At 41.8% G+C, this 23406-nt stretch overlaps 3 protein-coding genes across 4 annotated transcripts in view; 2 read left to right on the plus strand and 1 right to left on the minus strand.

Annotated features, from left to right (window-relative positions):
* Positions 1–69: 69 nt before the first annotated feature.
* Positions 70–7767, plus strand: LOC103781531 (molybdopterin synthase sulfur carrier subunit-like; the record flags this gene model as incomplete). Its single annotated transcript, XM_008949251.1, has 6 exons — positions 70–227; positions 2703–2849; positions 3762–3897; positions 4772–4925; positions 6349–6472; positions 7670–7767. Coding segments are annotated over 2 exons (285 nt in total), but the record flags the coding sequence as incomplete, so codon positions are not given.
* LOC103781530 (molybdopterin synthase catalytic subunit) lies at positions 104–7778 on the plus strand. Of its 2 annotated transcripts, none has more exons than XM_008949249.1 (6): positions 104–227; positions 2703–2849; positions 3762–3897; positions 4772–4925; positions 6349–6472; positions 7670–7778. In XM_008949249.1, the coding sequence occupies exons 3-6, from the start codon at positions 3777–3779 to the stop codon at positions 7736–7738; spliced, it is 468 nt and encodes a 155-aa protein (XP_008947497.1). In that variant the 5' UTR covers positions 104–227; positions 2703–2849; positions 3762–3776; the 3' UTR covers positions 7739–7778. The 2 variants fall into 2 exon arrangements, with proteins under 2 accessions (XP_008947497.1, XP_008947498.1); XM_008949250.1 differs by lacking the exon at positions 104–227 and adding an exon at positions 3533–3657.
* A 6280-nt stretch (positions 7779–14058) lies between these two features.
* The window catches only part of ITGA2 (integrin, alpha 2 (CD49B, alpha 2 subunit of VLA-2 receptor)), a gene marked incomplete at its 5' end in the record, with an annotated part of 24729 nt that continues 15381 nt past the window's right edge, over positions 14059–23406 (minus strand). Inside the window, 7 exons of the mRNA XM_008949252.1 lie at positions 14059–14148; positions 14898–15014; positions 18601–18690; positions 21234–21347; positions 21667–21771; positions 22006–22116; positions 22911–23013. Of these exons, the coding sequence (XP_008947500.1) occupies positions 14059–14148; positions 14898–15014; positions 18601–18690; positions 21234–21347; positions 21667–21771; positions 22006–22116; positions 22911–23013 (730 nt within the window). The remainder of the gene's footprint in view (positions 14149–14897; positions 15015–18600; positions 18691–21233; positions 21348–21666; positions 21772–22005; positions 22117–22910; positions 23014–23406) is intronic.

Here is a 23406-nt window from a genome sequence, read left to right on the forward strand (position 1 = left end):
TTTGGTTTCGGTGGTTTGTTTTGGTATTTTTGGGAAGCTAAGGTGCAGTAGCGGGTTTGTTTGCGGTAGGCCCCGGTCCCTGATGGGCGTTTGTTCCCCGCGCAGATCTCCGTTCTGTATTTCGCCCGGAGCGCGGAGCTGGCGGGGCTGCGCTGCGAGACCCTCTCGGTGCCACGGCAGATCACCTCGCTGCAGCTCTGGGAGGAGATCGTCAGAGTTCACCCAAGGTATTCGGGAAGGCTGCTCCCGAGGTGCACAGGGCTTAACGTGGCGGGGGTATCGTTGGTAAATACAGGTTCAGTGCTTGGAGTTGAGCTGGAAAGCGTATCAATACTCAGGTGTCATCAGAACAGTGGCATCATCCACCTTCTTGCATACAGCAGCAAGCATTGTGTGTTTTGGCCCATTGGAAATGGTGTAGCTTTATGTATGTGCAAGGAAAGAGTAGGTCAAATAAATGTACCCAAAAGTTGAGCCAGAGGCGTGGTTTAAGATATATGGCCTGTTGTCCCAAAGGGTCATGGTGCAGTAACTCTGCCGCACCTGAAAACTAAGCTCATATTAACCTGTGGAGAAGGTGAGATGTCTCAAGGAAGGCTCAAGTGCAGCCTGGGCAATAAATAAGAAATTAATGATAATGTGCAGATGTTTTAGATCACCTGTCTTTAGGTGTGCTGTTAGCCATTGGTCTGAGCTTTTGACACGTTCTGAAAGGCAGGTCAGGAAGGAAACTGAAGCCCTGCCATGCACTTCCAGCCACTCAACCCTTACACAGGAAATTGGCTCAGCCACTTTAAATCTCTGTTCTGGAAAAAAAACAGTAATCACTGTTGGTTGCGTTTTATGAAGAGTCTGGTCCTGTGAGAGCACTGGCTGTGTTCTCTAAGGACCTCTGTAGTGCTGGTGGTCTTCGGGAGTGTACCCCTTCAGGTTAAGGCTGGGGGAATGTGCTCAGTCCTGTCAATAAAGAGTATGATAGATAGGGGTACCACACTGTTTTGAAGAGAGGAGTGAAAAAAAAAATTAAAAAGGTAAGGTATAACAGAGGTTGAGGTTCTCAGGATTTAGTGCTGAATGCACTGGAATTTCTACGACTTTGGACTTGGGTGCCAAAGTCTTCCTTTAGGCACCACCCTTCCTTATTTGTTCTACTCTCAAAAGCTATGGAAAAAAAACCAAACAAACAAACAAAAAAAACCCCCAAAAAAACCCACACAACTATTTAGCAATGGCATCTATTTCCAGATGAGAAGCTCTAACCAAATGTTAGACCAGCGGCCTTTTCCTCACAGAGGATTGAAGCTAAGCATGTTTTGGGAAAGGAGGCAGTGGGGAATGAGTGTTTTACTTTGCAGCCTATTACTCGGTGTCAGAAGCAGCAACACAACCTTTGGTTGGTTTGCCACAATTTGTCAACTTTGTCCTTTTATGAATGATGACTTGGGGCAGTACATTTTGCCTGTGCAGTTACTCCACAGTGGCCTTCTTGGAAAATGCTTCTGCTCCTAGCTTTTCTGGAAAAACTCAACATAATTGTAGGGCATTGACCACAGACTTCTTTTCACATTGCTAATGGATATTCAGACTGTAGCTTGAGCATTCTTGACAATGCTTTTCTGTTCCACCCGTTTTCCCCAGTGAATCAACTTCCAAGTGATATTAATTAGAGCCCATCCTTCTAATGGACACTTCAGTTCCATAGTTCCGCTCAGTTCCTCAGTGGCTTGCTTTACTTTCATACAGTTCCACCATTCAGTCTGTCCTACTATGCTTTGCTCAGTCTGTGCCTTTCTACTTTTGTCTCTCTGGCTGGTAGGAAATAGATGATTTTTGCTTGTGCACTTTGACATGCCTACTTGCTTCTAGGCAGTACAGCCTGGCACTGTCTGTCCCAGATTTTGTGGTCTCAGACGGTAACAGTTACCATGCCTGGACCTTCTAAAGTAAAATGTTGGTGTTCCTTCTTTGGTGTCTTACTGATGTTGCCCTCATACTGTGTGACTGCACCTAGTCATGAAAGTGGCTTCCTACCTCATGGTATTCAGAGCTGTGGACTTTCACAGCAATGTTTCACAGATGTGAAATCAAAAAAATATGTAGAAGATCTGCCAGAAAATACATCAGATCTGCCCTCTTTGTTCTTTTGCCATTCTTTGTCAATAGGAAATTTCAGACCTGGAAGTAGAAAAGATCCAAAGCCTCATAAATTGTGAGGTTTTACAACAAGAGCCACTCTTAGACCACTGAATCTTCATGAGATCTCATGAGCAGCATCCTGCAGTGATTCTTACCATGTAATGAAATTGCTCCAGTCCAGCCAGACTGAACTGGGGGAATATTTCCATCTAATCCCAGATTGGATGGTGGCTACCTCTTGAGTTAGTTACTTCTTTGTTAGAAGCTACAGGAGTGGGTGTGGTCTACAGTGCTTCATTCTGACGTAGCTCTATGACAAATCCAGTTCCTGACCTATAAAAGTTATACTGAGTTGGTTCCTCATAAGCCACAAGAAAACCCAGGAGTAGGAGGTGGATGTTTGTTGTGTTTTTGAAAGTTTATTGGAAGCAGAGTTGCCTAAGTCTCAGTGGTATTTACCTCAGCTGCCCTAGACTGTGCATCAGTTTGTTCTTTAACAAAATCTCATGGTTAAATGCAACCAGTCTATTTAGAAACCTAATTGTGCTACTGCCAATCCCTCTCAGGCTTGCTGTCATCCAGGATCAAGTGGTTTTCGCCGTTCGACAGGAGTACGTGCGTCTGGGGGATCATCCCCTGGTCCTGCAGCCTGGAGACGAAGTCGCCATCATCCCACCAATTAGTGGAGGCTGAATCGTCCCAGGTTCTGTTAGGTAGGTATCGCTTAGTTTCCGATGGAGTGTCCTCCAGTGCTAAAATATCTAATAATAACTTTTTTTTTTTTTTTTATGTTTAGGTCCAGAGATGTGATTGCAATTCTCTTCCTCCACCCCAGTAGTATTTCCAGAGAACGTAACTTGCATTTCCTGCTGGAGAGAACCATTGTGCTGACCAGAAACTGTAACCTAGTGACCCAATAGTAGGTGATTAACAGATAAGCAGTAAATGGAATAAAATTGCCCATGGAGGCAGACACTGTTTTGAGTTTGGTTTTTGGGTCTTGTTACTCTTTTGTAGGTGTTCCTGGCTGCCAGTAGATATCCAGCTTGCATAAATAAGGTACATTCCATTGGAACATAGCATGTTCCATTGCTACTGCTCAAGATACTTCTTCTCATGATTCTTACATGAATTGGTGACTGGCTTCTACCCAGAGGAATTAGAAGTATTCTCCAGTGTCACTGAAACAGACCAGCAGTATGAGGTCCTGAGGATTAGAACTCTATCTGTGTTTATTAGAAATATGTGTTTTAAACTGTGTTTAATTTAAGGATTAGATAGGGAGGAGGGACTGACAATCTTGCCACAGATTTATTAGTACAGTGGTCTGTGCTGGTTTATTTGTACTGTTAAACTAGGGCCTCAGACTAGTTCTAGTTTTGTCCTGCTTGGACAGACTTTCCTACCACAAGGAGCATGTATGCATTAAAAAACAGGTCATTGCTTGATTCTTGGGGTTAATATTCTAACAGCAAGTCTGCTAAGAAGTGAATTTGCCATAGAGACTGGTGGTCTCTTGGGGTTAGAAGTAGATGGTGCATGAATTGGGGCATCAGCACTGGATAAAAAGCAGTTGGTCAATGCTGGCATCACCAAAAGCAACAATAGAGTTTGTTTGGTTTCAGCTTTTCTACTGAGTCATGGATGAAAGCGAAGATGTGCCAAAAGATTTTATCAAGCTAAAGTCTGAAAAGCTCTCTGTAGATGAAGTGTCAGAGATGGTCATTTCACCATACTGTGGGGCAGTGTCTTTGTTCATTGGTGAGTTTAATATTTCTGAGCTCAATCTCTGAGTGTGCTAACAGTCTAATAAATGAAACCTAGATCGTCCACACGCCAAACTCGTGCTTCTCAAATAAGTTCCTGGGCTGAAGCCAGAACATTTAGAAAACATGTCCTGGATTACTTAGAACAAAACCATGGCAGCTTTTAAACAGTTGCACTGGGACAAAGTGGTGACAAGCTTCCCTGCTGGTGTGACGATCCTAGTCCTGAACAGAACAGCAGCTCTGGAGTACAGGACTGTTCTGGAGCTGCTCTCCCATCCCCTTGGACACAACTTTTTCAAGGTAGGAAATGGGATGCTGTGGCTGTGTAAACCACAGGTCTACATCTCTCTGAAGGCTGCAACTCAAATCTTTATTGAAAGTAAAGTACTGTTTTACCTATGGGCTGGTGAAGGTGAAGGCTGAAAGCTCTGTCTTGTTGCTTAATGTACATGGTACAGGTCCTGAAACCCCCTTGTGCTTAAACGTTGGTGCTCCTGGGCTCCTAAGTACTGAGCTCTTAGATACTGCATGGACAAATGCAATAATAGTACCTTTGCAGTTACTACAGAAGATGTCCCAGCCTTAGGCATTACAGACTGCAGACTTGTTTAATGTGTAAACTAAATGCTTGCTTGTATATTAAAGATTTCTTTTGTTCAAAAAGATACCTTTACGTAGCCTTGATTAGGGGAGATAGTTTATACTTGCATAGTGCTGACTTTGATCGTAGCATGAGATCCTGAGTTTTACTCTATTTTTATATATAATATTATTTAATTGCTATAATATATATTCTAAATTTTTTATGTGGATTATGTAATATGTATTTACTCAGTGCTCTTTTGTGATAAATTATTTGTGTTTAGGTACTACAAGAAACAATTTTGAAGGGAAGAAAGTGATTCGCTTAGAATATGAAGCATATACTTCAATGGCAGAGACTGAAATCAAGAAAATCTGCAGAGATGTTAGACAGAAATGGCCATCAGTCAAACATATTGCAGTGCACCACAGACTTGGGTATGTATGGCCAAACCCCATCATTCTGCAAATGGAACATTAATCCTTGTCTAGCGTATGGCTGTAGTTACACGGCTGCAGGATGTGCAGGAGTCTTTATGAACTGTAATGCAGCAAACATGACTGCATGATCGAGCTTAGACTGTGAAATTACCTTTCAGAATTCATCTTTTCAAAAACGTGTATATTAGTAGCATTTGCTGGAGTCAACATTTAGTCTGCAGGATCTTTGATGCTAGTGTCGTGGTTTAAAAGTGGGGAGAAGGGTTTGAGATTTTATTCCAGGGAAGGGAAGGCTGTTGGCTTCTTCTGTCTGTTTTTAAGGAAGTGAAGTCGGCAGCACTTTCTTTTTTTTTGTTCTCTCTTGCATTGAGGTGCTGCAGAACATTTTTACTGTCAGTTTTAAGTCAAACTATGCCATGGGGAATGTGAACAGCTTAGACTTTGGGGAGGGGAGAGGTATGGTAATTGCTGGCCTTGCTTGCTGGAGAACCTCCTGTTGTTCTTTGAGTTGTGGATAAGCATTTTCTGTTGAGTTCAAAACACGGAGTACTAGTGTCTGACGTACTCTTTGAACCTTCACTATTCATCAGATTTCTCACTGAAGCTGGCAGTATTATGCAGCCTTTTGCAAATGCTTGTTTCCTTTTCTCAGCAGAAGGAACTTAAGAGTTGATTGCAAAGGGTAATGTTAGCTCTGAGGGGTAGTTTCCTCAGATTTCCTGTGTAGTCAACAGAGTGACTCTCTTGAGGGCAGCTCGAAGCATTTAAGCTTAGATTTTTCCTGCCAACAGTTTGCCGGTGGAGGGAGGGTTGGGAGGCAGCTTTTGGGAACACTGTCTTTCTGAGGAGCGAAACAAAACTTTGTGCTACTTCTGTTAAGTTTGGAAAACAACACATCAAACAGGAAAAGTTTCATAATTTGAAATCGGTATTTATCAAAAAATTAAGTTTCATTGCAAAATCTGCATAGTTTGAGGCACTCAGTTTCTTCTTTCACAAATGCTTGTGTAAACTGAGGTGATTTCTTAAGCTTTCAGATAAGAATTGGCTGTTCCTGACTTGTCATTGTTAATTATTAAGCCAGTTTCCGGTGAGTTTCCTGTGCACTGTTGCAAGTTATCAATTTTCTCTTAAGTCCATAGACTTTATTTTATTTTTTCTGTTTTTTTTTTTTTTTAAATAAAAAAGCCTATGGTGTGTTTATTCTAAAGCATGGAAATCACACATCTGGTACTGATTTTGGTTGTGGTCTTCTTTCTTTTAAAAATTATATAATCTTTTGAACGTGTCTTGACACTTGCTCCGTATGAATGAGTCAGGAGTGTGTGGCCAGAACAGTGGTGTGTCCTGGCCACAACTTTTGGGTGCTCTTGATGTTAAGCATTAGCTAAAGCTGCTGTTGTTCCTCTTCTCTCCTTAGTGTGGTTCCAGTAACTGAAGCAAGTGTGGTTATTGCAGTCTCCTCTCCACACAGAGCAGAATCCCTTGAAGCTGTAATGTACTGCATCAATACCTTAAAAGCATCTGTCCCAATATGGAAGAAGGTATGTTTTGGGACAAATTTGGTTTTAGGCCTGTGCCAGAATCTTAGACAGCTGGGCTATAAGCTGCTGTTGGTCAGTGAAGCAGCTGCAGTATTATGGGCAGCAATTGCTCCTGATGGGGTGCCGGCGTCTAGCGCCAGGGAGTTTCCTCTAGTGCAGTCAGGCCCGTGTGTGGCAGATAGGGCACCTGGAAGGCCCTTCCTTCGCTGCACCATCCAGCTCCTCTTCTTCCTTTTAATGCCATCCTGAGGTTAAAGTGAAGGAGCCCAGAGCTCTCCTCTTTTGAGCAGCCAACTCAGTTTTGCAGAAGCTTCTGGAACAACTCTGAGTCAGCTTGGCTTTGGACAGCATTCCAGATTGCAAGTAAAAGTGGCATTTCTTGTCTTTCTGTTTTCCCCTCATCCCTGTGGCATTGTGAAAGCACAAAGCATTAAGCAACAGCACACAATGAAGGGATGAGCAGAGTTCCCTAAGCTAGTATGGGCACATAGCAATCTGTGGAGGGAAGAGCCTGGGACTAGGAAGAGCATCACTGTGTAACCACAGTGTTGCATGCAAGTAATGAGCATTACCTCTGCCTGCTCTCTGCCAGGCAGAACTTGGCATGAGCCAACAGCGATGTTCTCCACATTACTTCACTCTTTTGACATCTTCTTTGAGAGCGTGGAGTTTTGTGGTCTCAGAAAGAATAATCAGGGTCTGGGAGCCCTGCTGAATTTGCTGCTTAGGACTGGACTGTTGCTGGGTAGTCCAGTCTGTCTGGAATATCTGAGGCTTAGTGCATTTTGTGTATTGTCATTTTTAATATTGACATTTTGGATACACTTCAGTACTCTACTAAAAATTATGATATGGCCGGTTAATGTCACAACACGTAAAAACGACTGTTCCAGACCCTAGTGCTGTGTACTCTACAGCTTCTACATCATTTCTTCTAGAACTCTTGCTTGAATTGACTTCAGTATAGATGGGCTGTTCTAAATTTAATGGGGCTCAGCCTGAGGTTCAGCATCTGCCCACATGTAAGTGAATATGTTCTCAGGGTGCTGCCCTTTTTTCTGTTTGCCAGCCAAAGGCTGTGTAGTCCTGTTGTGATCTGTAAATAAGAGCAGGATGGCTGTTGAGTTGTTTGGCCTGGCTTGTGGCTCTGTGTAGCAGACTCCCACAATATTTCCCGTTCTTTGTTTATATTTGCAGGAAATTTATGAGGATGAATATTCTTGGAAAGAAAACAAGGAATGCTTTTGGGCAAATTCAGAAAAGTAGCTGTCCTCTTTTAAAAATAAAGTGTTACTCTTCTTGATGAGCATACTCGTTTTTATAGAGAATCTATATGTTTTTAAGCGGCTGTAATACGCAGTTCAATCTGAATAATGTAATTAGGGCTGAGTGAAAAAAAATTAATAATAAATAGGGTTTTAAGTGCTCTTGACTCTCATTTGAAATCATCTCTTTGTGCCTGGATTTGAACTTTTTTCAGTTTATATATGCATTTAAATTCACAGTTACGATTTTAATACAGTTTTTCTCCTGTTACTGTCTTGAAACCTGGTTAAAAGAGACAAAGACTTACACAGTATGCCTGTGCTTCTGCTGGAAACAATGGGCTGTTCACCTGAGTAAGATAATTTTGTTCATATTATTGTACTGTGCCATGACAGTGTTTAGATGCTAAGAGTTCAAAGTTCCATTGTTTATTAATACTGAGAGGCAGTTGCATCTACTATCCTGTAGACAAGATAGATATAAAGGAAGGGAAATGAGGCAAAGAAAAGTGAAATTATTTGCTCAAGTTTATGTATCTGTACGTTATACAATACTTAAACTTCAGCTGTACGATCCATTTCATTGTTTCTGCAGTGTAAGTCAACAAACAGCTGCTATTTGCACAAAATAAAATGAGAAAAATAGTCAGTGATCTTTTTCTCCCCAGTGAGTTCTCATACTGTACCTGGATTAGGTAAACCCCAGTGGAACATACAGCTTCAGGCAGAAGCATGGTTACAGTGTGCTTTGCTAACTTGCTGATGCACTCTCCTCGTGGACGCGAGCGAGTCCTTCTCTGCAGGACAGCAGCTGCTCCTTGTGTGCGCACACAGATGCAGCTTCCAAACCATGTGGCCCCTGTCAGAGGTGAGCAAGTTCAATGTTGAATTTGCCCTTGCTTTGGAGGTTGGAGAGAAGCCCACTGCTATTTGAATGTCGTTTGTGTTGGGAGTTGTACAGAATCCCGAGCACAGATGACTTCCTCTGCCGATTCTTTTTTTTAAAAGAAAGAAATACCAATTTTCCCATTTTTGGTGTTTGTTTTTCCACATTCATGTTTGCTGTTACCACGCAACTAATTAGTGTACTGGTTTAACAAACAAATAGCTAGGTTGTCTTGTGGTGGATGGTTTATGAATGAAGTAAAACCTGTGCAGTGCTCACATACTAGTGCTGTGCTCTGATACAGAAAAACAGTGACAATTTAGAACAGCTAAATGGTACTCGGGGCTCTGTGATCAGGGGCAACTCCTGTGTTGCACTAGTGCTTCTCGAGAGCTGCAGTCTGCTGGAAGATTTCCTCCAGGGTGACCTTAAATGCACCTTCCCCATCAGCAATGCAGCTGGGAAGAAGGGTGCAGAAAAGAAGAGAAAGAATAATTGTGTACTTCCCCACAGTGACCAGGAACAATGAATGGAAGAGATGTTGCACTGAGTCACAGCTGAGTGTTACAATGTGTGTATGCTGCCATGGTCAAAACAATGAAATGTCATTTTGTGTCCCTAACTGTGCATGAGGCAAGTACTGCTTTGTTCTAGAACAATGATGTATCACTCTTGTGTAACTTTGGGTTCTTCTGCTGGCGTCTAAAAGCGAAATGGAAATGCCCCTGGAGGGGATGATGTGCATAATTGGAGGTAAAATGTATCGCACTGAAATTTAAGTCTACACTGAGCTCAGTGTTCCAGCTCCCTCTGTAGGGCTACCCTCTCAGCTAGAGCACTGTTATCATAGGAGCACAAAGTACTCTGTTCTAAAATAGCTGCCTACGGCTGTGTCTGCAGCAAGCTAAAAGTACTTCCAAATTTCCAGGCTAGGGGATGAATCCCAGCTGTATCTGGATGCTTGTCAGGGAAGGAGGTGGCTGCACATGTCCCATGTTTCCACACATTCTGGATGAAGGCTACCTTGTCTTCTGGTGAGCTCTGTGAGTGGGATGGCAGGCAGCTGCAGGTTGATACACAATGCAGTTCTAGCTTCCTGGGAGAAGTCTGGCTGTTCCTCTGCCTTGGCTGTAAGGGAGGGTACCCCTCCCCCCCTCTTCCGTGGCTTTCCCAGCTGTATCACAGCATGCTGCAGAGGTAGTGGCTCCAGGTGCAGACAGATGTTCCTGGTAATAGATGCTACAGACCAGAGGGTCATTGTGTGATTCTTGCAGAGACTTGCCAGAAAGGATGTTTGTGGAAGGAAAGCACATGTCATCAGAGCAAGAATTTGTCCTTCTGAAAAGATGTCTTGGTCTTGGCTAGCAACATTTGAATATACTGATCCGTCCCTTTGCCTGGCAGACCGTCCATACACCAGTATAGCTTCATTCTGAAGAGTTTCCTTTCTTTTAATTCTGCTCTGCTCTGAAGAGAAGCTCACTGATGGATTGCCGTGAAACAAACGGTGGGGGGGATGGCACCGTGTTATGGAGGAGCCAACCCAGGAGATGGCAGCCGAGAGACGGCCGTGCGGGCGCGGGAGGAGCGGCCCCGGCACGCCCAGGTGCGGGCTGCGCTGGGAATGACACTCGCCCTCCTCGGCCCTCGCTCCTCAAAGTGCCGCTCGCCTGCTCGGGAATGAAGCCTTCGGACTGCTGAATTTGAAAGCAGATTTTCAGCTTTTACCTCAGGTCTCTTCCCCCATAGGCATTCAGGGAATCCGTAGATCTATAGACTAATGCATTCATTTGCTCCATCAAAAACGTGAAAAGGAATAAACTTTTAAAACTAATTATTAACAAAGTGAAATTGTCTGTGAAAGCAGACATGCTACCCTTTGCCCCTCAAAAAGCTCTAAAAACTCAATCTTGAGCTCTTCCATTAAATGTCCTGTGAAGGTACTTGAAGAAAGAGATTTGACAATAGGCTGATGTCAATAAATCAGCAGTTAGAGTACCTTAGGCCTGCTTTTTTTTCAAAAAAAAAAAAAACCCAAACAGCCATACAATTTGATTTTACTAAGTGTTACAAAAATTAGCATCCTGATGAATTTTTATAGCAGTTCTGTTTTAAAAGTTCCATTTTGACTATTTTAAGAAAAAGAGGCAAATAGACTTTAAAAACTGCCAGAACACCAAAGCCTGTGATTGCATATAAATAACTTGCCATAAATGAAGGCAGAAAGATTGACTTAAAAGATAGGACTCAACTTTTCTGAGGCAGTGAAAACCATGTAGACTTTTTGGTATTTTGCACTAATGTGAGCTGACTTGCACTACAGAACAGCTTTACTGGTAGTGTTATGACTATAACCTACAGGACTTCAAGTGCAGCTTCTTTGTATACCTAGCAGAGTCATACCCTTGGGGGTTTCACTGTTTGCTACTGGAGCACAGACATACTTGGGCCCATTTTACACAGTGCTTTTTCAGTAGCATTTCCTCACTTTAGAATGGTATTTAAAAATAAACGAGTCTGTGTTCAGCAGTATTCTTGGTTTTATTGTGGTAATGCTCTTAGGCCCTTCAGGTAGGCACCACAGTGATACAGTCCCTGCTCCCATAGAGCTTACATGCTAGATTTCAGCAGTCAATTTGATTATAAACTCTCTTTGTACATCCCAAATCTATACACAGGCTCATGTGAAACTAACTCTGGTTTTGGACTTGATTCTGGTGCTTCAAGAAATCAGCAGCTAGATTTCAAGACCAGAATCAGATATAATTTGAGTTTGCTGAAGGTATTTCTGACTTCTCTTGCTGCAAGCATGAACAGAAGCACATGCTGAAGCTCAGCATTTCAGAGTATCATTTCACCTGTAATGTGCTATTTTTAAAAAAAGACGGAAAAAAAAAAAACCAACCCTTTGCACATAACACAAAATATACATAATATTTCCAGCATTATTTGTGGCTGTGCAAACTTCAAAGTGCAATAGACTCACCCATTACAAAAACTGAATTAACCATTTAGTAATGTAAAAGAAAAATAAACTAGTAACTTGAAGTGATTAAGATACAAAAACCTTACCCATTACTATACTTTCCCTTTATTTTGGGAAAAAGTATTATGTCCAGGCTGGGGGGAAAATCCTGTGAAGGCTAGTGAATTGAATCATTGCTACCTGATTGATAAACTGTTATCCCCAAAGAAGATGGATGTCAGATACTGACCTGTACCTCCCACTGAAGGTGGAAGAAGGAAATCCAGCTGAATGCCTAAATTTCCTTTCAAGCAGCACCAGAAATGAAAGGTGCTGCCATCTGCTGCATTGTGAAATTCCCCCTCTAGCCTGGAGTGCATGACCCTGGTTACGTAGGAGCTTCCCACTCATACAAGCGAAGGGGTTTGTTTTCTTCCTCACAAGTTTATACAAGAATTGAGGCAGATCAATTTTTATCTTTACTGTCAGAGCATTCACCCTCAGGATTTATAATTACAAGTCAGGAGCTTATTCTTTAGCTTTATGCAATTGCTATTTGTTTGGTTGTTTTTTTTTTTTTTTAAATAATTGTTTTGGTCGCAAACTCAGCTGATGGCAACAATCTTGTTTGACAATCAAGATGAGAATCTGGATTGTTTTTCAGAACGTTAAAGAAAACCACACTCCAAACTAGAACATTTCATAGATACAAAATAAATCCAAAACACATATAAAACTACACTGAGCACAATCCAGCTGTCACTGCAAATGAAGCTGTTATTTGCCAAAGACACTGGCAAATAAATTGCCTGGCTGATTCCTGATCAAAAAAAGATGTGAAGTCTTGAGTAAAACTTTAAAAGCCTAGCTTTTGAAGAATCCCTCAGAAAACAGTCTGAAAAGTGCCCCAGCATATTTACAATCTAGCTTTGGGGGAAAGAAAACATGACTTCAGGTCCTGAATCAGGCACGTTTAAAATGTTTTAACTCGTCAAGTAAATCACCTTGAGTTGGAAACGGTCTCGCTTGCATGGCAGTGACAACGCACACGTCTTCGCTCACAATCAATTATTAACATAACTGCCAGCCACGAGAGAAAGGAGCCAAAAGGCCAATTCCCCTGACTGCTGCCACTCTTACAGCACAGGCCTTTTTAAGACAGAGCTTTCATTAAAACCAGGCAGCATAAGAGCATGTGATAAACTTGAGACATGTAACCAAAACAAAGTCACCCCAGTGTAGTGCTCAGAGCTCCTTCCACGATAGTACTTTACTGTATAAAACATGTTAACTTCATTAAGACATGAACGTGTGGGACCAAATAAAATGTGACAGGTAAGGAAGTCATACTGAACTTTGGTCTCCTGGAGGGCACTGAGTTGCTAAAGAAACAAGAGCAGTAAACAATTTTCACAGAGCTTTGATCTTTACTGTCCTCTATCCTAATGTGCATACTTCCTTATTCATCATCCCCTTTAGCTCACTTCATGCTCTCAGCCTTGCAAAATCTTTCAGTACAGAATTAAGGGCAAGATCTTGACTGTCTTCCCTGTTTACATCAGGAGCTAAACTGATGTCAGAACAGAAGGACTGGAAGCATAAAGACCAGTGTAACAGTCATGGTACTGCTTCTGAAGATGAAATCTGAAAACCAATCATAACAATGCAGAGAACATGCTGTAAGTGCTTATTAGGTTTGTATGTTCTTCTCAGAGAAAGTATGCAGAAGGTAGTTACGCATACATATTGGCAGTATTTTCCCAAAACAATGTACTTCAGTAATTTTGTTGTGACCTTAGTGCCAGGAACATGGTGAACTTTTGGAACAGTTTGTCCATCCGGTTGTCCTGTAGCACCCAGACAGACATCATCATATGCAGTTCCCACTTTATATAGTTAAGACAAAGGTTTGCTGGTGCAAATTATTTCTCTAAAACAATAAGGATGGTGCTAGTCAATAAAAAAAATGAGTTTTCTTCTCCCAGTCTGGAAGCAGTATTCACCACACATTCATCATCAACTTAATAGAAAATGTCCTTTACACATATGGTACTTGTCAACTGAATTACGAACTGATGCTGTTCCACAATAATCTGAAATAAATTGCTCTGTTTCACTCTGCAGTGGATCAGGAGAAGTGTTGCTGGCACAATATGTTACTGTAAACTCCGGACCTGCCAGTTTTAAGGGCTAAGTCTGTTTGAAAGGCAAAAATTTACAAGAAAAGGCACTATAAATCATTTCTGAAAAAAAAGCCACAAAAAAAAAAAAACAAAAAACCAACAAAACTGTCCTGCAGTTACTCTTATAATAGAGTAGAATCTGTAAAATATTTTCATCTACAAGACACTTCCATTAAAAATGTTTAAATGTTACTAAGCTTTAAGGCACTCCAGCTGAAGAACCGACTGGATCACAACTACTGTTGGTGGCTCAGATCTCCTCTCCTTATCCACATAACTCATCATCTTCAGTCTCTGTCCTTTGTGAGTTCCGTAATTTCATCAACATCTTCTATATCCTGTGTCATTTTCTCATACTGTCTCTTGAAGAAGCCAAGCTGCAAGAAGTATTAAAATAACACAACGTTGTGGTGAGTCATTGATACATTTCTGGGCTCAGCTAAATAGTGTGATGGTAGAAATGCACACGTGTGCACACATACAGTGTTTGATTTGTCAACAATTCCTAAATCTAAAATGAAAGGAGCTGGGCCTTAAACTCCTGCCTGGTGGAACTGAATGCCAAAACAGCAGTACTGAGTAGTCAGTTGCCTCCCTGCCAAGATACAGGCATCTCCAGGCTGCCTTGGTGTGCCAAGGAGCCCTTCATGCACCAGTGCCGTGGGATATACAAAAACTTTTCTCTCTCCTTCATTTGGGAATGCTTTGTGAATGACTTCTTGCCCTCACCCTTCTCTTCCAGTGTATAACTTCTCCCTCCTTTCATCTAATCCTCAGCCTTGTCCACTGGGAATATCATGGGAGTTCAGAGCGCAGGTGGGGAGTTCTGGGAGGAGACAGGCAATGTCAAAAGGAAAAAAACCAAATGCTACAGTCCCTGTTTTGAAACACTGTAAACTCATTTATCATCTTCACATTGCCGGTTTCTATGGGGACCCATTTCAGAGTTTTAAATTTTAATGCCCTTCTAGATGCTTCCATCAGGGACATAATGCCAGTGTATTATTTGTACCACCAAACGGCAGGCACAGTTTTGTTCAGCACCAGAGAGGAGAGATTCCAAAGAAAATAGCCCAAATGTATTTATCCCTTTTTGTGCTTTTTAAGAATATAAACGCCTACTTACTTTCCACAAAACAGCAACCAAAACTAACAGCAACAGGAGTCCAGCCAATATACTGCCAATCACAACACCAACTGGTATCTCAGCTTTCTCATCTGGCTTCGTGATTGTAACTGGGATCTGAAGGAAGAGAGATTATACGTTAGGGGTTAATGTTAACTGCATAGAAAGTAGGATTTGTACACCAAATACTTTACTAATAAAGAACAGCTGGACTGTACACGTTCAAGGATCAATGACTGGAACACACTAGGCAATTACAGCCTTTCACTGGTGTCCATGGGTACCTGATTGGACCACCATGGCACACGGCAGTGCCAGTTAAGTTTTAGGGCCCTTATCACTCTTGGCCATATGCAACAGGCAGAGAAGCAGTCTCTTCCTGCCAGCTTTCTGCCCCTCCAGTAACAGGAGGTCTTTCAGAGTTCGTGGACATGCCATGACTAGGTAAACCAGAGATGCTCCCATGCAGGTGGGGAACAGCCTGGTGCAGAGCCCCGTCTGGTGCATCAGCTGCGGAGCAGCTACGTCCAGCCGAGCGCTGCCAGAGCCCGTTCCCTGTGCGGGGCAGCTGTGCGAGGCAGGACCATACACGGAGGCCAGACAGCATTGTGCACGCACAGCGCTGGCCCAAATCTTTTCCCTCCTGCTGGGCAGGTGCCTCTGTCTCCTTTGCCTGCTGTTCACACCTTCTAGGAAACCACTAACAACTTTTTAGATGTTCTCATTTTAATCTGTGTTCTCCTGAGTCAACTGCATGAATTTCCTGTAAGAGGTAGGGGTCAAACGGGAGCGTTCTGAGCACACCTATACTCTCTAACTACAGGCAATACCAGAGAGCTCCCAGGACAGCACACAGTGTCTGGAAGTTAGTTTTCAAGTGACACCCTTTCTAGTTGGATTGGGTACGACCAAGGATATAGTTACGTATAACACAGTTGCTCTGGGAGACAGTGCTGTAGTATTTATGAACTGTCAAATCTTTGGATTTAATCTTGGAACGACATGCATTTAGAATGAAGGTTCCGTCCTTCCTGAAACATGATGAAAGAAGTCATGGTGGTTTACTTTCTCAGGATTGCTTGCTCAGTGCATTTGTCTGGTGTAATTTAATCTCAGGCTTTCTGGGAAACTTGCAGTGGACTGACATGTCAGTGATTTAAGTCATTTCTGCTGGAAGACTCCAGTGTTGTGCTAGGTGCGGCTGTGTGTATTAATTTCACTGAGGCAGGATTGCTTTGTGTGTTTTCTAACCAAAGAGCCTTAATGATGGTTATAGCAGGTTAATCTTCTGTCCACCAGCTGGCAGTCCTTTCCAACTTGGAAAAAATCTGAGAGCTTTTATGCAAAGGTACCTAAACAGCTTCTCCACATAGCATCACAAGGCAATATTAATTTGTCTACACAGCAACCCAGCTCATCCAAACTATTTCATACGTATGTGCTGTTTGCCTAGTAATGCTTTCTCCATTAGGTTAACAGTGAAGTGGAAGTGTCTTCTCTAAAGTCTAACTGTGGCTGGGATTCAACTCATCTAGTATTATGTCCACAATATAGTTCCTTGACTTCAATGGAGACGAAGGATTATCCTTGAGATGAGCTTAATTGCATCTCAGAAATACATATTCTTTCTACAGATCAGGGTTTATAGAAGGGCTAACTGATGTGGATTACTAATGTAGATATTAAGTTGGATGAATCCTAACACCCTTATCTAAAATAAGAGGGAGAGTAGGGGAATAAACTCAGATTGCTTCTGCACTGTCCTGTTCCCAAGGAGGTGTGAAGTCCAAAGACTGGGTATCACTGCTGGCCTGCCAAGAATTATACCCAGTGCTGGGTACTAGCTCCATCACTGAAATATCAAAGCAAGCTCTCTGCCCTAGGGAGAGTGTACCTGTACCAGCTGGAACATTTCTCAAGACTTTTCACAGGACAAGAGGCTATCGAGTAAAGATCAGGCTGTAAGCCTCACCAAAAGTCTCTTTTCACTGAAAACAGAACAGAAGTTCCACCTAGGTATAAGGAAAAACTCTCTGTGAGGGTGGCAGAGCTGTAGAACAGGCTGCCCAGAAAGGCTGTGGGATCTCCTTCTCTGAAGGCTTTCAACACCTGCCTGGATGTGACACTGTGCAACCTGATCTAGGTGAGCCTGATTTAGCCTGGGGGTGGGACTAGATGATCCCCAGAGATTCCTTCCAAACCCTACCATGATGTGAGTCTGTGAAATGCCACTGTGATCCTTAGGAGCCCTGTGGATAATTTTCAGGATCTGTTCAACTAGTGCCCCAGAGCTATGAAAGTCCCTCCTGTAGATGTTTCAGTGGGTGTCTCAGGAATTACCTTTTGTTTGCTAACTGAATTAGTTATATTAATAATTAAATTCTGATTCTCCTGAAATGACCAACAAAACTGCTTGTAATGTATATTTACCAGCATCATACTTCAACTGTGGAAAAATACCTAGTAATACATGGTTTATGAGCTACCCAAAAAGCCTGTGCAATTAATTGGAATATTTTCATTGTGCATTAATGAGTTTCTTCTCCTAGCAGAAGTAACACTATGCCACAAAGCTGAGGCCTGCAGCACACTTCAAATACAGGCATGCAATTTTTCTGCAAAAAACTGGCATTATTTCCAGAACTACACATGATTTCTTTTGCTTCTTCAGGCACTGGAGGCTTCCCTGAAGGCAAATGGGTCTATTTAGAGATTTTTCAAAAGAAATGGAGTGATTCATGAGAAAACAGTAACAAAAAATAGTACTGAATTATAGTCTTGTTTTCACATTGAGATGGATCAGTCAATCAATAACTGCCTTTATACATATTTAACTGAACTGCCCTTGCCTGTGAATGTGCTATGCTATGCATTCTCACAGCTACTTGACTCTTACTAACTTGCATTTTGGTCTTCAATGGCCTTGGTTATTTTTATGGATAGAACACACTGGTAAATCCTGTAAAAATAAATCTAAATTTAGTATTGCAAGTGGAAGTGTGTTCCTCTCTGGATAGGCCAGGAGAACAAGGTATCTTTCTATCACCACAGTGCTAATGTATTCTTCAAATGTTGTGTATGTTTGTATATAGCAGATGGAAACCTTGGGAGAAGGATTCTACACTAATGAAATGGTGACTTGAAGACTTTTATTTAGATTAGCTGCATCCACATTGTCCATATAACAGCCATTCCAAATGCAAAAAATACTCCACATTCTTTTACAAACAAGATTAAATATATTTGCTGGAGACCTGTGCCAAACATCTGTCTACAGACATCAAACCAAAGACACTTACAGGAGTAAGGATATAAATCAGATTTGTGAAAATGTTTCCCAGAGCTCATTTATCAATAACAATTAATTCCATTGCAGAAGAAAGTCCAAATTTTGATCTTTTCATGAACAGGAAGCTAAGTGAATTTCAGAAGTTTCTAACTGAGTTTTGCTTTCGTTCTACAATCTATTTCAGATCTACAGATTTTAATTAAATCTGGTTTATGTAGCAATTGGCTGAAATGAAAACATTTAAGTAACTTAAGGGAGGTTGTATATAGCTAAAAGGGTACATTAGTTCAACGTAATCAAATATCGCCAGAGTTTGTAATTCGCTACATAGTCCTAAAGGACACTGCAAATTCAATATTATCACTTTAATACAGTAAAAGAGAAGCTGGAAAAATATACTTATCTATCACTTACAGTTAGTGTATTCTCTCCAATTATGAATAACTCAGGGTTGTGCGTATCAATTTTTGCCTCAACAGAGAGCTGTAATGTCTGGAAAGTTAACTGAAAGAGAAGAGTAAAAAAAGCCTGTAAAGATCTATTTGAGGGCAAATTGATTAGAAGGTAGACAATCTAAAATAATTCCCTTACTTTGAAATGAAGACTTCAGAATCAAAAAAAAAAAAATAATCCCATTATTAAGAAAATTAAAACTGTCTTTTTATTTGTCTAAGGCTAACATGTCTATGAGAGTAATAATGTATCAGAAATCGAGACTTAATTTTGCTGTGCTTACCTATTAGCAAAGAAACAGGAGAACTGCCATTTTTCTGTAACATACAGCTCAAGCAAAACAGAAGGAGTTGATTATATATGCATTTTTACAGTCATTTCAAAGTTGTCACTGCTGCTAGCAGGGAAGAGATGAGGGAAAAGCAGCAGTGAGAAAGGGAAAAATAGCTCAGCAACAAAAGACTGATGGGGATATATCTCTGGCCTTTGAAAGAAATGGAAACTGGATGTTCTTCCCCTCCCCTGCCCCCCATCCAATGCTTCTGTTTTTCCCCATTTATTTTTTCCTATTGCTATCTGTTCCTCTCCACTGCTCAAAATCTGACATTGCTCCCTCAGCTTAGACAGAAAAGACAAAAATCATAAGCCAGTTCCCATTTGAAAAGTGACCTTGTGCCAGACCCCAGTTCCCTGTGCATGTGTCACAAGGAGAGGAGCACGGCTGTGCCGACACCGCCAGCTCAACACCATTCTGCTCCTTGCACAGCAGGCACGGAGAGCCCCATTTCCTCCAGCACCACTGCCAACAGTCTCAGACCCGTGGGATTACAGGAGCACTCGCCAGCTGTACCAAATTCAACGCCTGCTCTGTCATTTTGCTTCTTCAGCCATTTGTCTGTGGCAGGACGAGGTACAGCGGGCTGGACACAGGGAACATGAGTAGCCGTGGGCTCAGAGCAGCTGACGCATGCCAAACTGACTGTCCCTGCAGCAAACAGTTACTGTGCCGGGGTCACCTACCCAAGTGACCTATCCTGTGGTCCTAACTGCTTAGAAACCTGTATGAGCAGTATTCAGAGCACCTTGTTAATTCCTAAACACATCTTTGTTTTGCTTAGCAGGTACTGGCAAGGCTGTTGTCCCCTTCTTGGACAGCAACCGATTGCCACTATACAAAAAAGCTGATTATGTGCGTTAGTGAGTGCTTTCAAACTTATTTGCACTGACCATTTACAATCAAATAGAAAATAGCAAAATGGGAGATGAGAGGGAAACTGTGACGTGATCTTTCCTTCCCATCGCCTAGTGGTAAGCACTGTCTTCCAGTCTTTCTTGCGAGGGCAGCAGCCTTTTGTTCAAGCCTCGACCTTCTGTGTACCTGACAGCACTAACACAAGTAGTCTTGACCCAGCTGATTTGAAAAATACAGAACTTTATGGACAGATGCTTTCCTTCACACACTTGCATAAGTGTATTACATATCAACCTGACCTTTTAAGAGATGAATGCTGAAGCTGACAACAGCCCTGCTGTTAAATGTCAATACCTGCCATAGGACTTGCCAGACAAACTAAGGAGACTGCGTCATGTTCCTGACACTCTAGGCAAACCCAGGACTCGAGGGTAGTTTAGTTGGTTGCCTAGCTAAGAAGAAAACATGGTCTCATTTCAAAAGTCTGGTACTTAATGATCAGCTAGATCCTGGAGGGATGATTGGTGATTTAAAATGGGAAAGTCAGAATCTTAACTAATCGATATTTTTAAGCACCCTGTAGGTCTTTAAGGAAGGACTGTTTCCTTGACACAAAAACTAAGAAGAACAAAAAATGAATAAAAATATTCCCCACACCTTCTCTAACAAATGTAACTGGCAGCATTAGCAGTCTTTTGATACTTGGTTGTGACTGAAAATGATCGCTATGTAGGCTGTGATGTTCAAAAGCTAAAGGAAACATTTTCCAGGCTATGACGATACTGTACTCTGCTGTCCTGTTGGGTTCTGTGGAAACTGCAGTTCCCCTTGAATGAATTTAACAGACACAGATAATGTTTTTTTCAGCTGTGAAGACTGCATTATCACAGCATTTTCTTGGGCTTCATTCTGAACTAAAAGGTTATCATAGAATCGTTTAGGTTGGAAGAGACCCTTAAGATCATCAAGTCCAACCATTAGGCAAACTCTACCAAGTCCACTGCTAAACCATGTCCCTAAGCAACGTATCTACACAACTTTTAAACACATCCAGGGAAGGTGATTCAGTGACATCCCTGGACATCCTGTTCCAGTGCTTGATAACCCTCTCAGTGAAGAAATTTTTCCTAATATCCAACCTGATCCTCCCCTGGCACAACTTGAGGCCATTTCCTCTTGTCCTATTGCTTGCTGTGTGGGAGAACAGACCAGCATCGACCTCTCTACAATCAGATCCATTATGCAGCCTCACTATTTTACTTTTAGATTTAAGTATTCAATCTGAAAATACAATGTAAAAGAAGGCCTTTCTAGACTGCAAGGTCTCTTTACTGAACTTCGAAAAATATTGGAGTTGGGATTTGGGTATTGGACGCTTCATGAAGATGCAGCTGATACTCACAGCAGCAAAGGTTCCATTCCAGATTCGGGTGGACACGTTAATGAAGTACTCTCCCTTCAGCATAATGTCTTCTAGTTTGCATGGAATGGTACTGCACTTCACATTCTTACAGTTCTTCCAGGGGAACCAGCAAAAAGAGGCAACAGCACACATTAAAAATACATTTTAACAAATGTTTTAGCATCCCATTATTTTTGCCCTTGCCTTTGCCATTCTGTGCGTACAAGTCAAGTGCTTGAAGGCTGAGAAGAAGATGCACGTTTTCTTCTGAGAAAGGCACTTATGTGTGAGAACATCCACAGTCTGCACTCCTGCACTGTCAGTGAGGAGTGCCACCCCCACCACAGCTGTCCCCACAGGTACAGCAGTGGTCTCTTAAGGATTCAGCTCTCCATCCCTGTCCTGCAGTACTGGAGCCCTGAGTGTTACTCACCAGTTCTCTGGAAGCTCTGAAGTTCTCTTTTGTGAAAGATGCAGAATAAGGTCTTTTCCCTATTTGCAATGGATTTATCTGAGCTTGACAAGTAACACCTCTGGCCTAGGAGAGATGGAAGAAAGGAAATTGGATGACATCATACTCAGGAGTTTATAGTCATCATAATAATTCATATTTCTGGGATGAGATGGTGGCTTTGAAAGGCTAGATTGTGAATTATTTAACACTAGATACTTTAGGAAACTAAGATACCATATGTGGTTTTGGTAAGATTAATTATGGTTATGGTACGATTAAACCCCCAAACTCATCAATTTATGTAATTCAGTTCTTTACCTGATCTGTGGTGACAGCAGTTACGTACATCAGTGGGTTATCTTTGCTGGTCTGTTCTGGAAGATAGATTTTTACAAATGCCATCTTTACTGGAACACTTCCTGTTGTTACCTGCAAAGCAAATAACTCCGAATTAATCCAGATAGCTATATTTATATATGTATAAATTATTTGATATAGCAAGAAAATCAGAAATCATGGGATGAGTATGAAAGAACTGGACCCCTTTTGCATCAATATTTTTTGTACTAAAATGCTTACTAGGGCAGTAATTACATTATGCCACTAGTAAAGCAGAAGGTGTACTGTACAGCTTCAGGCCCCTCCTTAGCAAAGCTTGTATTAGCTGCATGAAAAACAAATATTCCACCATAGCCAATAGGCCTGTTACCTAAAGCTTTAAACTAGCAGTTTCAGGAATGGAAATGGAACATAAGTTTCTTCCACGTTGCATATTTGGATCTAACTATTTCTGAGTTATGTAATAAATGCTGCAATCTGGCTAGTTCTTGCATCTGGTTTGAGTACTTAACCCTCGCCAAGCTTCAAGTTTCAAAGTCCAAGCCTGCAAAGACTTGTCATCCTTTATCATGTCAGCAGAAGACAAATACACTTTGTAAAAAAACAGTCTCAGTTGGCCTAAAGTTAAGCATTAACCATCTTCTAAATATGTAAACAGTGCAGAACCAATCCCTCCCCAATTCTATTTGTGCACTAAGTGCAAATTTCACCCTTAACCTCATGAAGACTGTATGCAGCTATTTGAATTTTTTTTTTTTCCTTCCTTGACTAAAGCATCACAATCAGACAGTGAAATCAGGAATGTTTTTTCAAGTAGTTTTGGGACTAGGCTACAGGAGGAGGTAATGAAGCTTCTTGAACCAGAACCAGAAACATTTACTAACCTTAACTGAGAAGTTGAACGTGGGGCCAATATCTTCAAAACTATTCACAGTGGAAGGAATGTTCTGACCAGAGTATACTTCATAAAAGTTGATGTTGGCAAGCCTAGTTAACAACCATAAAACAATACGTTTCAGTCTGGCAGCTGCTTTGAAAACATACATTACTGGATGTGCCTTCAGGTCAGATGTGAAACAGGTCAGAAATACCGTCAGAGCAAAAATATCAGTCACCTGTACTGCTGTTTGAATTTTATGAAGTTGGTTAAGAAGCCTTACAAGCTGCTCTTCTCAGGGTCAAGGATCCCTCTGGCAACAGCTGCAACCTGCCTTCTGCAGGGACAGGACAGTGCTGACGCCAGGAGGGAAGGGGCAGGCATGAGCCAGAGTCTGGGTGGGTGCATGGGGAAGCGGAGTGTGCTGCTCCCAATGCCAGTGCTGCCATCTGCCACCTCAGGTTTTACTTCATTATCTCAAATGGCTAACAAGAGTTTGTATT

The sequence above is a fragment of the Merops nubicus genome, unplaced genomic scaffold (genome assembly GCF_000691845.1).
Source record: "Merops nubicus isolate BGI_N331 unplaced genomic scaffold, ASM69184v1 scaffold41211, whole genome shotgun sequence".
NCBI lineage: Eukaryota > Metazoa > Chordata > Aves > Coraciiformes > Meropidae > Merops > Merops nubicus.

Excerpts from the sequence above, each read along its gene's own strand:
- LOC103781530 (XM_008949249.1), top strand. The coding sequence starts at position 3,777 with ATGGATGAAAGCGAAGATGTGCCAAAAGATTTTATCAAGCTAAAGTCT. Across the intron at positions 4,926-6,348 it reads GCAGTGCACCACAGACTTGG|TGTGGTTCCAGTAACTGAAG; the intron begins GTATGTATGGCC and ends TTCTCTCCTTAG. Across the intron at positions 6,473-7,669 it reads CTGTCCCAATATGGAAGAAG|GAAATTTATGAGGATGAATA; the intron begins GTATGTTTTGGG and ends TTATATTTGCAG.